Consider the following 18,783-nt stretch of genomic DNA (forward strand, 5'->3'; position numbering starts at 1 on the left):
GGCGGGGGGAAAAAAATCTAATTGGGGGGCAAAAGGATTGGAGTGTTCCGGGGAATATAACACTTTCTAACAGGTTTGACGGGCTATCTGGTTTGGAAGATTGCGATTGACTGCAAGATGATAATTGCGTTCGGAGGGCTAGTAATGTAGACCATAACGAGGGTGATGTTGTCAAGAGCGTAAATGTAACAGAAAGCTCTGACGCAAACATTGATCCCCAAGTGCCTACATGTAAAATTCTGAGCTGGAACATAACTGGGTTGAGAAGCAAGTGCAGGGATAGGATTTGGCTGGGCGAGATAAAGTCATATGATATAATAGCATTCCAAGAAACTTGGGACATAAACAATAATTTCACTATAGATGGGTATTCGCATTTTTTCATTCCTGCTAAACAGGCCCAGTCTGGAAGAGCGAAGGGAGGTTTAGCAATATTTTTCTCCCTGAAATTAAATGGCTCATTAAAACAGCTTGTTGCGGCCTGCAATAACTGTTTGATAGTGGAGCTATCACTGCCACAATCCGAGAAACTGCTATTGGTTAACTTTTATAATTCTCCTGAGAGTGAGTGTTTAAATCAATTTTTAACCTGCTTAGAAGATTTCCTAGTAACATATAAAGCTAAATATCCGAGCTCTGAGGTTATCCTCATGGGTGATTTTAATATTCATCCATGTGCTCAAGCGTGTGTTTTTGATAATCTTGAAGGTCCCCCACACTCAGTTCACACGCATTTTGAACACACTAAGCAAGGGGAGGCACTTGACAACCTCTTGGCCACCACGAACCTTTACGAATCTGGGTGTGCCGTGGGAGGTCCAAGGGCACCTACTTATAAAGGTACGGACCCGGGCACAGTTATAGATTATATATTTGTGACAGCGCTAGTTTTGACTAGAGTGTTAATATACAAGGTGGGGACCTCTGCTTTTGGTGATCATAATCTCGTGACTTTAGAAGTGGCCTCGGGGGCCCATTTAAGTTTTATTGAAACAGGGTTCACGGGTACTAGGCGTGAGATGATACCAACTGACCAGGGCAGGAGATTAAAATGGACAAAAGTAATCCCAGATACCTTTATGGGGGAAGTCCTGTCCAAAGTAGCGAGAGAGGTTACCATTTGCCTGGACACTGCTGCATCAAGTACAGTGATTGTGGGGGCTTTTGATGCTATCTGTAATCAAATTAACAGCAATTTGACTATGAAAATTCATCCTACAATTAATAAAGGAAAAAGATGGTTTGATGACTCCTGTTCTAGGGCACACTCAGCTCTTCTTAAAGCATTGAAAGAGTGCCCTAGAAACAGGGAGCTAGTCAAGGAGTTAAGGAAGTCCTATAAACAGGCCACCAGGGATAGGAAAAACCAGATCAAAGAAGAGGCATGGGATAAACGTTTGTCCCCGGAGATTCTGAGGGATAGTGGGAAATTCTGGTTAACCATTAATGAGCCCTTTTTTTCTGGAGAAGATAATTCTCCACTTGATTGCAATATTCCTGATGACCAGTGGATAGCCCACTTTGATAAGATTTATGGGAGTCAGATGGCAGAGAGTTCGCAAGAAGCGATCTTTAATTTAGAATTAGCCCCAGCAGTGGTTTTTCAGGAGACTGAAGTGGCAAGAGCAATTGAGGAGACTAGGAAAAACAAGGTGCCAGGACCGGACGGGGTCCCAGCGGACCTATTTAAAAGTTTTCCTAGATTCTGGCCCAGGATATTGACAAATGTCTTCAATGCTTCGGGCTCGAATTCATCTCCCGCTTCCTGGTCCAATTCTATTATTATTCCGGTTTTTAAAAAGGGCCAAAGAGATGATCCATTATGCTATAGGCCTATCTCCTTGATAGACTCCGCAGTGAAAATATTAGGCAGAGTTATTCTGGCGAGGCTGTCAGACTGCCTTGAGGGGAGAGGGATCTTGTCTAATGCTCAGTACGGTTTCAGAACCAAAAGGAGCATGTTAAACCAATGTCTCAACCTACAGCTCCTTATCAGTAAATATACCATAGCTAAAAAGGGTTCCCTTTATATGGGGTTCATGGACCTCTCAACGGCATTCGACCTAGTAAATAGGTCGAAGCTGTGGCAAATTTTACTGAATATTGGTATTGACCATGCTTTAGTTAAATTCCTGGCTGACCTTCATTGTGACTTATTAGCCACTATTCGAGTCACCCAGGAAGGGAGATGTACAAGGTAGTTTAACTCAGAAAGAGGGATCAGGCAGGGGTGCATATTGGCACCCCTACTTTTCACGCTTTATATAAATGCATTAGAACCTGCCTTGAAGGGAGCAACATTAGACGTCCCGCGTGTAGGAGAAACGATTATACCAGTTCTCCTCTACGCGGATGACGCGGTTTTACTGGCACGCACTGGTGTTGGACTAAATAAATTGCTGGATAAGTTTGGCAAATTCATGGAGTCATTAGATCTGAAAATAAATGCTAAAAAATCTCATGTAATGATAGTGGGGGAACAAAGTAGAAAGAAAAGAATGATGTATTTTTTCTGTGGGGGAGATGAGGTTAAAAGGGTCCCTGTTTTTACCTATTTAGGGCTCCTATTTGATGAAATAGGGTCCTGGTGTCCCCAACTGAAACATAAAATAAACGTATTTGCTAGATCTACTTCAGCCCTTATGGGCTTTTCAAAACGCCTTGGGGCTAGACCCATGGAAGCTATTTTGAAGGTGTACAAGGCCAAGTGCCTTGCAATAGCTACATATGGCTCAGAGATTTGGGGGTATAGCTCACAAGATCATCAAATCCAAGTGGTAGAAAATATATTTCTAAGAACCTTATTATCTGTACTACAGACAACCCCTACTTTTTCGATCCATGCAGAGATGGGGCTGGGTTATGTTTCCGATATACTGAAAATAGCCCCGCTAATATGCTGGCTTAAGACCTGGCTTAATCAGGAGATCACATTGAATCATAAGATTCTAAAAGACTGTCTAGCTCTAGACAAGGCTGGTAAAATTCCATGGATAGCATATATCGAATCCACCTTTAAAAAACTTGGACGTCCTGGGCTCTTCTCGGCCCCGGAAACTATTAAGAAAGTAGGTGTGGATTTGATAAAAACTGCCATGGCAAACCTTCTATCATTTGAAAGGGAGGAAAGAGAGCTGAAAAAACCTATGGTAAGACTGAACTTTGGGCTAATGAGCTCACCAGGATTGGAGCCTTACCTGAAGTTAGTTACACGCCCTTTCCATCGGTACCTGCTAACCAGATTTCGATTTAACATAATTCACCTCACTTTGGGAGATTTCCCTAAATGGGGAATACCGGACAAAGCTGAGCCTTGTAAGTGTGACAATTTTTCATTACAAGATACTCTGCATTTTGTCATGTTCTGCGAGTATTACGCAGACATTAGGAAGAAGTATTTGATACCAGTGTTAAGGGGAGCAGGGTTTGTTCAGGTTAGGCTGGCACTTATTTATTTGCAACTGTTGAGTAGTGCCCGGATTATTTTCCATGTTGCAAACTTCCTAGTGGCAGCCGTGCGGATCAATAATACGAAGAAAAGAGTAGGCCCTATGGGTGCTGTAGTTTGTCCAAGAATGTTGTTGTGGTTTATTTTTAGTCCATTGTATATGGAACTGTTTGCTATTTTATGCGCAGTATTTAGAATGGATTTTTAAGGAAATTTTAATGTACAATTTTAATTTTGGATTTGCACAAATGTGATCAATATTGTATCTGTGTCTTTTTATGATCTTAAATTATCGAATAAAAGTATGTGACTGACTGACTGACTGACATGAAATATCCTCTGGATAAAGAGATAATGGTTTTTCAATAGAATCACAGCTGCCGAATTATCAGTTTGCTTATGTGTGGCATTTCCATGGTTTCTGTGCACCTGTGAGTGACATTCAACGATCAAATTTGTGACACTTAAAGTGACAAATTGCTGGGACCAAATTTCAGCATTGAAGTCCATGGAAACAGATAAGTATCAGAAATGACACACACATATGAGCAATGAGAAACTGTAAGAAGATCTTGAAACTGCTGCAAAGCACTTGAAATTGAAGGGCACTTACCTAGTGCCCTTGTAAGATGATCATACAGTAAAAGAATTGTGTAACCGTGATATTAATCAATAAACACATTCTTCAGAGGCAGTACTTTATTATCGTTTTGTGCACATACGCAAACACACACACACAGTTATATACAAAACAAACATTACTGGATGCCACAGATTGTCACTTGCATTATAAAAAAAGCAATGTACTATTAAAGTCCATACATACATGCAGTCTAGACCGATTACAGCCACCTTCCCAACTGGACAAGACTAGCCATCTTAAACAGCACAGTGACAGGCATTACTGACTCACTCTCTCAGGGCCGGCAGGTGGCGCCCGGTGCAACAATCTTTTTTGGTGCCCCATGACCTCCTTCTCCATGGATTCCCTCACAACCACAGTTGTCTAACAGAACCCCTCAGCTCGCCATAGTCCCTCTCTCGCAAAAGTTTCATTTACTTTATAGCGCTGATCAAACCAGTGCAGGGTGTCAAAGCATTTTACATCACAGACAAATTATACAGAGACAATGAATCATAGGTGTAAATAAGTCTAGGAAATGTTATATAAAACTATGAGGATTACAAGGTGTAGGAATCACATGTCAGCCATACTAGTAGGCAGTATATTTTAAGAGTGTTTGGTCTCGAGAAGCACATACTCAGTATTTATGACAAACCACAGTGGTTGGGGTTGGCTTTACTAATAAGAGCGCATTTCTACCCAAACTAGCCCCTTTTAGCAACATTATGATTTATTTACTTATTTATTTTTTAATTTTATATAGTGCTAGCTAGACCAGCCGGTATCAGAGGTCTTTACATGTTTTGAACATAGGTTAATTCGACCTATATGCGAGAATACGTGTGGGTTAAATGCAGTCATATAAACTATACAGCATTAAAATAGCGAGAACAATCAAAAATAATGCAGTATTAAGGTAATGACGTTAGTTTCAAAATAGGAACTGACTAGATCACGCAGGCAAGGCCTATGGAGGTAAGAGCGGTGGGGCGGGGGTGGGGTAGGGCGGAGTCAACAGAGGACTACAAGGGAAACTTCAATTTAAAAAAAGGAAACCACTTCGCCGAGTCGGCAATGCAGCGAGTGCAAGGCAAATGGTTTCCTTTTTTTATTGACGTTTCCCTCATCGTCATCTGTCGACTCCCCTCCCCCCATCCCACCGCTCATAACTGCACGGGCCTTGCCTGGGATAAGGTGACCGTAATGAAGGAGTCTAGAAGAGGGCTGGGTCTTTGGGAAACCTGGATCAGCTTGTATGTTGATGTAGTTGTTAAGCAGTAGAGATTTGAGGTCCCGTTTGAAGCAAGAAAAGGAGGGGTTGCAGCAGATATATTTGGCGAGTGAGTGCCATATCCTGGGAGCATTTCCTGAGAAGGAGTGCGCCTGGGTAGATTTCTTTTTTTAGGTTGGGGGGTATGAGAAGAAGTGAGTTGGAACTTCTCAATGCCCGGTCTCTACCTGCTCTCGTAAGTTTGTTTTCTACGTATTTGTTTTTTTTATGTCTGAAGGGCTTTGTGGGTGATACAACCTGTCTTGAAGATGCATCTTCCTTCAATGGGAAGCCAGTTGAGAGTCTTGAGGATAGGTGAAATGTGATCAAACCACTTCATTCCTGTCATGAGTCTGGCCGCTGCATTGAGAGTGACTCTCAGGGGTGAAAGGTGACGTTTTGGAGTTCCAGTGATGATGGAGTTGCATAGTCAAGTTTCGAGAGAACAAGTGATTGCACTACAGTCTTAAGATCGTTGAGGGGGATAAAAGGTTTGATTTTTTTTAGGTGTTTTAGTCTGAAGAGGGATCCTTCGGCTGAGTTGTTGATATGCTCCTTCATTGACATTTTTTTGTCCAGGGTGATACCCATGGACTTTACGAAGTTAGAAAATGAAAGAGAGCCGTCTAGTGTGTTCAAATTCTTGAGTCATTCTTGGATTAGTAAAGGTTTGTTTTTGAGGAGAGGAGTAGCAGTTCGGTCTTGTTTGGGTTCAGTTTTAGATGATTGGTAATGAAAGACTAGGGACAAGCATAGTTAAAACTTATACCATGCTGTTTACATACAGCTGAGGTCTTAAATGTCAGTCTTTAGGTCAGTGTGTATATTAGGATTGTAATTTATGTATTGCAAGTAACAAAAGGATCTCTGTGACAAAAGCAGTAACCCACTGAACTATCCACATAAAATACAGTTCTGTGATATGCATGATGCATAGTCTTTGCAGAAGGCATATTAACCCTCTGTGCTACTGGCGAGTCAAAACTAGCACTAGACAAAATTCCGATCAATCTCTAGTAGGCGTATTAAACACCAGTTCTCTTTGACTTACCAACTGAGTCACTGACATTGCTGGGGAAAATAATTTCTGCTGCTGGGCCTTGTCACTGTAGCTGCAATCTGTGGAGTCATCCTTAGATTAAAGTCATGGGGAGAGGATATGGTGTGGCACGCTATCTTTGGAGCCATGACCTGCAGTGGTGTAACGAAATTTGAGGGGGCCCTGCTGCAAAGTACATGGAGGGGCCCCCCATGCATAGTAAGGAGCTCTCAGGCAAGGGGCCTGCCGCCCATGCGCAGTCCTGGAGGGGGCGCCTGGAGCTCGAGGACCCCCTGCACCACAGGGGCTATTGTTACGCAACTGGTGACCTGAGCCCTTTGACACTCGGCTCCTGCTCACACTGTGACCGGACACAGCTCCCGGCTACCCCTCATGATCAGGGGAGGGCAGCAAGTGCCAAGAAGGTCATGGAGGACACTCCTTGCTATTTAATTTAATTGCGGCAGCAGCAAATCCTGGTGGCGTGGATGTCCTTTGTGGAACAAAATGTTATGAAGGCCGAAGTCTAAACTGTCCCAAAAGTCACAAAAAGGGCAAAGGACTGGTAGGGTGGCCGTAGAGCTTAAAATACTAAACTTAATTCTGCCTGAATACTTAGAGCAGGTAAGGACATGTAAAAGATGACAGTGAACTCACGTTTTAGTAACAAATTGTGCTTTTTCTTTGAAAGTTATAAATGAGGGCTTGATTGTCACTAGGATACATTTTCAGTAGCACCTCAGATATCATACATGATTCTGAGTTGCCAACTATTGTGCCTGGAGGCTTACAGCTACTATCCACCGCATTTGGAGTCATCAACTTTCAGCACATTTAGGCCTTAAGAACAAGTGCCTTTAAATTCCTTGTGAGTCTGGTAAAGCGACAGGAATCCAATTGGAAGCCTGGCAGATGAAGTAATGTCATAATTTTGCATGCTGAATTGCCCTAGAAGCTTCCTTGGGCATTTAGCTGATTAAACTGATACATTCTGTCCCCAGATAAATTACTCAGCTTTGAGGAATTACCTACAGAAACTGGTGGGGTAGCTCCCCAATCCTTAGAAGAATTCTTTCAATGCAGCGGCAATGTTTTTTGAAGAATTACAGACCTACCAGAACTCGGCAATCATGGGTGTGAAAGTTCCTCATCGGATTAACAACTGTAGTAGCTATATCAGGGACATAGCATTAGGGACTAAACAAAGCACGTGACATTACTTGTTTTTGTTGGCCAGCATAGAAGAAACATTTCTTTACGAGTGAATGAAGGTCGTGCCCACAGACATAGGAAAACCCGACAACCATCTCCTTTAATTTTCATTAGTTAATTAGACCGGACGTAAGAGGAAGCAACTTTATGTGTTACATTTTGTAAAAAGAGCGAGAGGTCAGCCCAATATACATATATATATTTTTGTTTTTCTTGACCATAGACAAAACATTTATTTACGTGTGACTGTTGGCTTTCCCCACAGACCTAAGAAAACCCTACATTCACCTCCTGTCATTTCCATTCATTAGTTAATTAGACAGGACGTACATAGAGGGAGCAACTTTATTTGTTAGATTTAATGTAGAGGCCAAGAGGTCTGACTTGAATATCCCCTCAGGTTTGAAGTGAGAGAAATGTTCACTTACTCATCATATTGCTTGAATCCAAATGTGATACAGTGCACACCAAATTACATGTTTCTTTTCAATATCAACCAAGTTTATGTTCTTATGTGTGCAGCCTGGATAAACGTGATCCGCCCTGGTTTCACGTGTTCATAAATACAACTTGTAGGGGAAGCGCATTTACACTAGAAACCATTCACAATTACACAGATGTTCCTTACCAGCTGAAACGGCCTCTAACCCCCTCCCTCTCCCTTCCTCAACTAACTTTCCCCTGGTAAGGAACATCTGTGTAATTGTGAATGGTTTCTAGTATGAATTAAAATTGTGATAAGATGTGGAGATGTTTTAATTCACACATTCTAATGGCACCGCTCTTTTATTTATAGTAAACCCCTGACGAAGGGCCACAAATGGCTTGAAATGCATTGGGTATAAAACTTCTTAAGGCTGAGGATGTTTGATGGATTCAAGCGTGCCCAGAAAAAGGCCCGGATGGGCATATCTGACGCATAAGAAACAGTAATGAAAACATTTGCATCCTACGTGTGTTATGTTTAAGAACAATAAATAAGTGTATACAACACTTTGGAGCAGTTTGAATGACTTTAAAATTGAAACATGGATATCATTTATACGCGATAATTTCGCAATATGCTGTGCGCTTGGAAAGGAGTGTAAATGCGCTTCCCCTACAAGTTGCACTTACTCATCATGACATCCTTTCAAAAGCCTAAGGTGGTTGTAAGTTATGCTTCCCGCAGGGTTGGAGTAGGACTGAAAAATAGTCCAAGGAACCCAAAAAAAGTGCCTCCCCATTTGAAAATTGTAGTTCAGGCGGTATTTTACTTATTTTCAATTTAGAATGGCACCGCCTGCCACGGTACACTTGATAAAACATGATGCAGTTGATTCCAGACCACGTGAGAGCCCCCTCACGGTGCTGCATTTCATGCCCAATGCAGCCTCCCGCCCCCTTCACAGTCTGCAACTGTACCCTACTCATTACATATAGATGCTCACAACAGCAGCCCGCATGCAGCCACAGAATTAGCCCACACTGCCTTAAAAAAACTATGCGTTCTTATTTATCTGACCACAGTTTAGTCTTATATAATTGAAGAAAACCTTTTTTTTTCATTTGTAGCCCGTGAGTTTATATATTTATCCGGACATCAGGCTTATCTTCCAAAACAAGCCATTCCCACGGCTTTGAAGGCTTGGACGAAATGTTCAGTACATGAGGTGCCCATGTCCAGCTGCACTAAAGATAACTATTTACACCTTTATCGCCTTTCTATTGGATTTCGTTTGAGCGTTTGTTTCTAATGATCAGTGCACACATGTTATTTTCCAGAATTCACAGGCGTGATCTCATCCGGAGCCGGAGAGGGCTCAGTGGACAAGGATTGTGCTACCTCCAAAAGCAGCACATCAGAGGAGACTGACAAGCGTGCCAAAAAGGAAACTCCTTCTCGTGAGAAGAAACAACAGTCTCCCAAAACCAAAGGCATCCCTCCTAAGGAGCAAGGCGTACCGTTAAAGAAGAAACCAGCACCAAAGCAGTCGACGGAGCAGTGTAAGTGTCTATTGAGTACTTGTGTGGGCATCCACAGTCTGTATAGTGACCCTACTGGCATGGAAATTAACTTCTGATTATCCAAATTTGTATTGTTTTTGTCGTTTTATATAGTGCTAGCTCGGCCTTGGGGCATTAGAGTGTTTTACACAAGAACCAGACATTACACTATTTTTTAAGCACTAGGAGATTAGCTGAATTGACCAGAATCACAGAATGTTGTGCCTAAGCCGGGATTCAAACCTGATGTTGAGTTCCCAAGAAGGCAGCTGTAACTGTTAGGCCACATATCCTCCCCACATGTATCAATTATCGCAGTGATATAATAGCTCAACTTAAACCCGCCAAACTCACATGAGCTAGACGCCGCGTTGACTGCACCATCAGTGGCGTAACGAAACTTGAGGGGGCCCCCCTGCAAAGTACATGGAGGGGGCCCCCCATTCTCCGCGCCAGTCAAGAGGTCTCAGGCCAGCGACCCGCCATACTGCAGGGGCTCACCCCAGCCATAAAAAAAGGATTCTGGTTCCTCCATTGGTCACATCCGCCCTCTCATCGGGCGATTTACATACATCAGTAAATACTGCTGCTGCGCCCTCCAGCAAAGTTACATAACACTGCATCCAGACAGCCCACCAAACACATCCTCCTACTTGATGACCCACCTCCAGGCGAAGCCTGCCCAGTTAACCACCTCCAAACACACACCACTGCTGTCTTGCCTGCTACTAACGCATCCATTACACTCTACTCTCACCCCTACGAAGTCCGCAGTTATGCTTTTCTGCCCGCCTTTAAAACCACCCCTCGGATGTCACTGCGAACCCGTGACAGCCACCCACTGCTCTCCTGTCCACCACCGACAGAAAGACCGATGGCCGCTCCCCATCTAACCACTGCCTACCAGTAAAGACAGAGCCTTTCAACTGCTGCCCTCCCCAATGCCACTGTGGTAGTTTAAATCATGTTCAACAATCTCTTCAACTGACCACCCCAAAACAGTTCTTCCTGCTAGCCTCTATGGCATCAAAGCCGTTCCTGCTACTTTTCATCCTCTGCATGATGCACACAATAATATTAAATGTACAAAGGGGCTGATTTTTGTTTCCTCACACCAACATTAATTTACACTATGTACCCCACTAAACCATACCTCCTGTCAAAGGCAAACCTGATCCCATATGTAGCACCAGTCAGCAAGTACCCCAAGGACAAACACCAGAGAGAATGCGCCATTCATGTAATTAAACCTACAGTGACAACGTAGCATTTCCCCACCCACTGTCAGCCCAGCGAAGTCTGCAACCGCACAGTAGCCATCAATACTGGCAACGTCTAAAGCGCATTTCCACTTCCTTTCATTGGCAGCTCCTGAGTCATATACCTATGCCTTCTGAGCGGCATCTACCACAGCATTCTTTGTCTCCCTAAGACTAACGGAATGCTGTTGGTGAATGCTTCTCTTCCCCCTTCCTTACTAATAACTAATAGAGGATAATTGAAAAAATATATAGTATTTTCTTATGCAAATAGCATATCACGCACTTGCTGCCCGCAGTCCTCACCAGATCCACACGTATCAATATTCTGCTATCACACCATCCTGTCAACCCTATTATCTAGACATGTTTTATATCCCTTCAGTGAACTGGGAAAAGCAATACCTTGTACAAAAACAAGTCCCTAAAACCTTTGCGAATTATACATGCTGGGAAAGCAATTGCTTGTTTTACTAACTGTCATTGTAAAGCAAACCGGTAACTCATTCTAGGATTGGAATTACTGCTTAGAAGTGTGGAAGTTAATACTGAGACCTAAGATGATTTTTTGCACGTCTGCCAGACACTTGTTCTTTACTGCATACGCACACAATGCAACAATACAATTTAGTTTAACAATTTGTTCTGAAATTTACTAAAAGGTAAAGAAACAGCCCATATTATTTTTAAAAAGAAAAATAGACAATCGTCAACTTTAAACCCCATGACATCAAAGCCTTAGCGTGCACAGCTTGTTCAAATCCATGCCACCTAATTCTGCCACACACAGCACATTTGAACATCTCATACAACTTCAATAGCTCTAACTCTCACAAATGCGAAACCAATTACATGGCAAATGCTTGTTTACCTTCCAATGCGTCCCAGCAGATCCTGTTCCTGAATCTGCAAACCTTCTCCTGCCCCTGTCAGCTCTGTGCTGCCTCGTCCCTTCTCAGAGGCTGTGCCCTGTGTAGAATGCTCTCTCTAGGGCCCCCATCCCCACCATTGTCAGGGTCCTGAGCAGTGCCCTGTGGGGAATGCTCTCTCTGGGGCCCCAACCCCCACCCTTGTCAGGGTCCTGAGCAGTGCCCTGAGGAGAATGCCCTCTCTGAGGGCCCCCACCCTTGTCAGGGTCCTGAGCAGTGCCCTGAGGAGAATGCTCTCTCTGGGGCCCTCAGTCCCACCCTTGTAAGGGTCCTGAGCAGTGCCCTGAGGAGAATGCTCTCTCTGGGGCCCTCAGTCCCACCCTTGTCTGGGTCCTGAGCAGTGCCCAGGGGAGAATGCTCTCTCTGGGGCCCTCAGTCCCACCCTTGTAAGGGTCCTGAGCAGTGCCCTGAGGAGAATGCTCTCTCTGGGACCCTCAGTCCCACCCTTGTCAGGGTCCTGAGCAGTGCCCTGAGGAGAATGCTCTCTCTGGGGCCCTCAGTCCCACCCTTGTAAGGGTCCTGAGCAGTGCCCTGAGGAGAATGCTCTCTCTGGGGCCCTCAGTCCCACCCTTGTCTGGGTCCTGAGCAGTGCCCAGGGGAGAATGCTCTCTCTGGGGCCCTCAGTCCCACCCTTGTAAGGGTCCTGAGCAGTGCCCTGAGGAGAATGCTCTCTCTGGGACCCTCAGTCCCACCCTTGTCAGGGTCCTGAGCAGTGCCCTGAGGAGAAAGCAAATTTTATAGCATAGCATAGCAAGTGCAACTAGGAGATTATACCGTCACCAAGTCTCATGCACTCACTTCTTTGTGAGCCTGGCGAGCCGGTGCCGAGGCAACATAGCTGCTAAGGTTTCAGATTGCTTTTGTGTGACAATTCTTTGGTTTAGTGTGGTTGTGTGTGACCTTTCATTGCCTTTGAGTGACACTATAGAAACCAGCAGTAATGCCTTGTCCCATTCTTCACACATACCGAGTATTAACTCAGGGACATTTTAAGGATTTTGCGGGCCCTGGGCTAATGTATTTTTTTGGGGGCCCTGTTCGGAACAGCTTCGATTTTATGATACAGTTTCAGCTCCTTCATGCCCTCATTAGTCAAATTATAAATGTGTGTACATCTGATATTCAGGGATAGTGATGTGCGTTTTCAGTATTGTAACACAGCAGCAGCTCATTAATGTTACTGAAAATAATTTCAGTCACACCCTCCTATCTCATGAGGTCCTGTATTGATCGAAAATAAACATTTTATTTGGATATTGCATGAAACATACACACATTTTGTCTGCAAAATGAATGTAATAGACTCTCGCTCAATAAAAATAAATGATAAGAAAACAAATGCAGTTTGCAGCATTCTGTTTAAAAATGATTCAAGGTCATCAGGTCAAGAACATAGCTGGCTCTATGAGTGGGGGGACCCCTGAAAGGCTAGGGCCCTGGGCCAGAGCCCACTTTGCCAATGCCTTAAAATGCCTCTCACTGTGTAGAATGGCAGAGTGCTAGTATTTGTGTGCTTGGCAATTAGGAGTTACATCACGCTGCTTGAGAAACACATTTACCTTTGTTGGCAATAATAAATAACATTATCACATGAACGTGCTGCTGCAGTACATCACTGTGTGCTTTGACTTTTAGGCATTTAATACAGCAGTCCTGACTAGTACTGGCCTGATATGATTAACAGCCAATCTGTCAGTGAGAAAAGTGCAAACACAGGTCCCAGAATGTACAGTGATGTTGGCTGTAAAGCTAGGACTGATTGACGTTTTTCATCTCACTGCCACAGGGCAGCTATCTGGTGGACACACTCGCACTGCGTTAAAAATAAGGATTCTCATTGAAAAAACTTCCACTCAATTTACTTAAATTAACGTTTGGGGGAAAAAATATATATGGACCTCCAAACATCAAGTCCATTGTGCTGCTTCTGTGAAGTTGGCTTTTACTTTCATATGGTTGCACCAGTCATGCCCCACTTCTGCCACTGTACGAAATTGAAACTTTTGATGACTGGTGCCTTTGCTGCAGCATCACGTCATGATATGCCAGAAAGGTGATAACCGATGTGTCATCATTATGAATTCGAACTTTAGTCATCCATGGCCAACCCCTTACTGCATTCTAGGATTTGTAGTTTTTTTTTGTATTTGCTATGGCCTTTTGCTTACAAATTCATAACGTGTTGTAAGAGCATTATGTTCATCTCAGCCTACATAATCGTTAATTCAGGGTCAACAAATAGTTGAATAAATGTGTGAGGGGACTATATCACCAACAATAGACCTTTCAAAAACAGCCCTGCAGCTACATTATTCCATTCTTGGTTTGCTATTTGATTTAATGCGCTTAAGCAAGCATATCTGCAACTGCATGGTTTATATTTGAAGGTTTGAACAGGGAAAAGTAAAGACATGCATGGTTTCGTTACTTTGCCCTTTACTTTGCCTTTTGCTAATTCTGAAAACTCATCCTTAGGCTGGAGGCTTGTTTCCAGCCCCCAAAAACAACTTATCAGGGTGATATTCTCAATTTACGGTAGTGGTTGCAGAAATACAGTCAGTGCAGAGCCAGCCATCAAGTAGCTGCGGTAGACAGAACAGCCTATTAATAATAAGGACTCGCCTTACCTTATTCTGACCATGCCAAACTCTGACCTCGCCGACCGTCGGTACAGGTCGCGCCCCAGCCTACTCAACAAATATGTGTAGGCCTCTGAAGCAGCCGTCGCCCCTCCCATTGGGGGATGGGGGGCATGGAGAGGCCCGAGCAGGTGCTGTGTCGATGTCAACAGTTTATCAAGACCCCATCAAGTGCAGGCTTTATAATCATAGTTTTATCTGCTTCCTTTCCCTTGAGCTGCGACGTCACCAGCTTTGGAAGTTTTGCGACCATCCTGGGCAGGCGTCACATTCAGTTCTCCTCCAGGAGAGTCTTATGCTGGAAGGCGGCAGCGCCACTAACTATATTTGAATATTTTAAGTGTGAACAGCAAGCACACTTAACATCTCATTCCTTTTTTGCGCTCAATGGCTTTCTGCTTCAACGAAAGACTGACCAGAGGAAGCACAGCCTCGCTCAATGACTTTCTTAATTTAGCAGCCCCGCCCGCTCGGAAGATCCGCAACTATGTCTGTTTCAGGGAGGCTGGGCGGGGCTGACAGAGGGAGCAGCAGGAAAAGACACAATATATCCGTGGCCGGTAATCTGAACGAGTCCTCCAAACCCAGCGCAGGCAGGATTAATTTCTCGTAGGCAATGCAGAGCAGCAGTGCAGAGATAAACTTCGGAGCGCAATGCTGATTTTTGAAGCGCTGCATGAACTCTCTACACTATCTGGGAGCGAGCTATATATGCGTGGCTAATGCATTTTAATGCGGTGATGCGGACACCAGCATTAAAATGCATTAGCCTAATGCCTGATGCGCGATACTTGGCAAGGCTGCTGAGGGGGCCCCCTTCACGTACTGAAGACTGGGGGCCCCCCCGCACCGCGGGGGCTGCGGGGGTGTTTGTTACGCCCCTGTGCACCATTGAACACTCGCCTACGGAAGATTTGCCGAACGGCACAAAGCGTTCAATGTCCTGCTTGGAACACTGGTACAACAAAGATTATATTTGTCAAAATGTGGCTCCTTTGCTCCTTAAATCATGGTAGCATCCATCAGATGCTGGCACTGTTGTGGTTGCGGTTTCAACTGAAAACGACCTGTCATGTCAATCGTAATGTCACAACCTTTGCTCCCATAGAAATTACACTGAAGTGACCACACAACCCCAGGGCTCCTTAAACTGCACAAGACATCTACAGGCACATGCATCAAAGGAAAAACCGGTCGCAAACGGGCAGATTCTCAGAATCTGCCCCTTTGCGACCGGTATTTTTGCATTTGGGATGCATCATCCCAAATGCAAAAAGCGCAATGTAAGGAATCTCTAAATTGCGATTACTTAAATTGCGATTGCATTTAAGGAATCCCAAATTGAGATTCCTTAAATGCAATGCATCAAAGTAAAAAAATTAGCGATTTCGCTAATAGGGGGAGCAAATTACCATGAAGTTGAACTTCATGGTCATTTGCAAAAACTTTGAAAAATGCACTTTTGTGCATCTTCAAAAGTTTCATGTTGCGCACACACATGCCCTTAGAGCATGTGTGTGTGCAACATATGTGCACAGATCAATTTCAGGGGTGCAATAGGGTGTCATTTTGACACCCTTACACCCTTGAAATTGCATGAGCAATTTGTGAGTACCTACTGGTACTCGCAAATTGCTCATGCAATCTCCAATTCATTCCTATGGGCCTGGAGGCCCATAGGAATGAATGGGACGGCATTCCTTAATTGCGACTCGCAATTTGCGACTCGCAATTAAGGAATGTGTAGGAATCGCTATTTGTATAGCGATTCCTACATGCATAGGCTTTTGCAATTCCTTAATTGCGATTCCTTAAAAATCGCAATTAAGGAATCGCAAAAGTCTTTGTTGATGCATGTGCCTGCTAGTCTGCCTGAACCATATGTGAAATCCAGGCAAATTCTAAACGTCAGGAACTGGGAGAAATATCTTTTTTCGGCAGACATTTTCTGTTAAAATATAACTGGAACGGCTACTTCAACAATAAGAAGAAAAAGGTGAATTTTAATACTACTTTCGAAGTTAATTACATGAAAACGTTCTTTGAAAGTAATTTACTAGGCTAGTTAGCCATTTTGTGAAATTGACAAGAGAGTATTAATCTTGTTGCTGCTACCATAAAAAATAAAGAGACCATTTCTGTAGGTGCTGATGGCAACGTTTGGAAATCACAATTGGTATACAATCCAGGTTCAGATTAAGCAGAACTAGGATTTAATAGCGCCGAGTACCTCTTAGATTAGAAAGAATTAACATTTTTCTGTGCCTAGGGGTACATTTTGACTCATTTGGCTCTTGGAATTCTAACATTCTTAACTGCAGTATGAAGCTCTCCTGATCTGGGGGAGCACATTTTAATCTTCGGGTGGTAATTTGGGGGCTGATTACAATGGCAGGGAAACTGCCACGGACAGGCTGTCGGTGACGGTCTCCCCGCCATCGTAAGCAATTTTACCGCCTGCCATATTATGATGGTGGGCGGACGTGTGGCAGTCGTAAAGATGGACCGCCACGCATCCAACGGGCGATATAAACATAGTAGGCATGTCTCCTATGTCCAATCTAAGGTGCGCTCCGTACATTGAGCCATATGCTTGGTGACTAAGTCCCAGTATGGTCGGATATCCGTGCATGTCCACAGCATGTGAAGTAGGTCTGCTCCCACCATATCGCACCTTGGACATCCGGCATCATATCGATTAAAGTAGTGATATATTTTGGCCGGTGTAAAATAAGCTCTGTGTGTTATGTAATACTGAATGAGCCAGAATCTGGTGTTCCGAGGTACATGTGTGGGGTTTACCAGAATGTTCTCCCATTCCCGGTCTGTACTAGGTCTCTGCAAGTTGGCATCCCAGTGGGCTCGGAAGGATAGTAGTGGCGGTGCTGTATGCCTACGTATGGAGTCTGCCAACCATCTAGTCAGATGTCGGCCTGTGCCCAGCTCGTGCAGATACTACAGTGTTAAGTGGGTGACAGGCTCTTGTATTATATCTCCCCACAACGTGCGCAATGTATGCACCAATGCTGCATGTAATAAGAACTGTCCCTGTGGTAATCCGGATTCGTCAGCGAGCATCCCGAACAGTAGCAGGTGGTCATCGCTGTATAGGTCTCCTAGAGTGTGCACTCCCCCTTCTTCCCATCGGGAGAGTTCCACGCCAGTGAGGGCTTGGTGGTTCCTAGGTGTTCCAACTATAGGGAGTGATGACGCATGTGGAGTGACCGTTTTTGTGAGTCTTAAACTGCGGCAGAAACATTTATAAGCTACTTGTACTAGTAGTTGGGTAGGCGATTTTCCCGTCCTACCTGGATGGAATATCGTTACTATCTGGTAATGCTTGTATCCCGCTGAAAACGTGGCAGTATCTTCTAATTGTCGCGCACTGAGCCATCTGGCCACCCACTGGAGCTGTGCTGCTAGATAATATTGCTCCATATTAGGTACCGTGGGGCCCTCTTATCCGTCGAGGGGTACATTTTGGTTAGTGCTACTCTGCAGTGTGATCTATGCCATATTAATTGCCTCATATCATGCTCGAACCCACTGAAAAACGGTGGTGAGACATGTACTGGCAGGTTTGTGAAGGAGACGTGCAAGCACCACCATTTCCAGAAGTTCAAAACGTCCCATAGCTGTCAGGAGTAGCGTACTCCAGAAGGCCATTTGTGCATGTTTTACTGTAACAGCTCGAACCAGGTTTCCCTCAAATAGGTCCACATGTTCCCTGTATATGAGTACCCAGAGGTAGCTGAACATTGTTAGTTGCCAGTGTACTGGCGTGCCGCTAAGAAGCAGATATGGGTCCGGTGTGGATTCCGAAAAAGGGTACAGGCACGATTTTTCCCAGTTCACTCGAAGACCTGAGACAGAGGCAAAATCTAGCTATGTTTTTTCTGTTGCAGCGCATGAAATCCCAACATCTTTGAGATAGATCAGAAGATCGTCTGTATACAATGAGGCCGTGTGTATCCCAGCTCCCAAAGGGATACCCCATTCCTCTTGTGACCTACAGAGAGACTCGGCTAATGGCTCAATGGCCAATGCGAACAATAACGGGGAGAGCAGGCAGCCCTGTCACGTACCCCGTTCGATTGGAATCTGCTCAGACATATACAGGCCTGTTCTAACTTTTGCCATGGGCTGGGTATAAAGTAATTTTACTGGCCCTAGAAACCCATCATATAGACCATGTTTCCCAAGTGCAGCAGAGAGGAAGCCCCACTCTAGGGTATCGAATGCCTTTTCCAAGCCTAGCACTAAGCAACCAGAGCGTGCCCATCTCTCTCTTGAGTAGTGTGATACCCTGAAAATACTCTGCAGATTCAGAGACGTGGAGCTGGCCAGTACAAAACCATTTTGGTCTGCATTGACCA

The 18,783-nt window shown here is 44.3% G+C and overlaps 1 protein-coding gene across 2 annotated transcripts in view; it reads left to right on the forward strand.

Moving 5' to 3' along the window:
• The window catches only part of LOC146785479 (nuclear body protein SP140-like protein), a 509,550-nt gene that overhangs the window by 164,269 nt on the left and 326,498 nt on the right, over positions 1-18,783 (forward strand). For both annotated transcript variants that reach the window (XM_085634556.1, XM_085634557.1), the window contains exon 4: positions 9,359-9,580. In XM_085634556.1, coding sequence (XP_085490682.1) covers positions 9,359-9,580 — 222 coding nt within the window. The remainder of the gene's footprint in view (positions 1-9,358; positions 9,581-18,783) is intronic.

The sequence above is a fragment of the Triturus cristatus genome, chromosome 11, assembly GCF_964204655.1.
Source record: "Triturus cristatus chromosome 11, aTriCri1.1, whole genome shotgun sequence".
Lineage (NCBI taxonomy): Eukaryota > Metazoa > Chordata > Amphibia > Caudata > Salamandridae > Triturus > Triturus cristatus.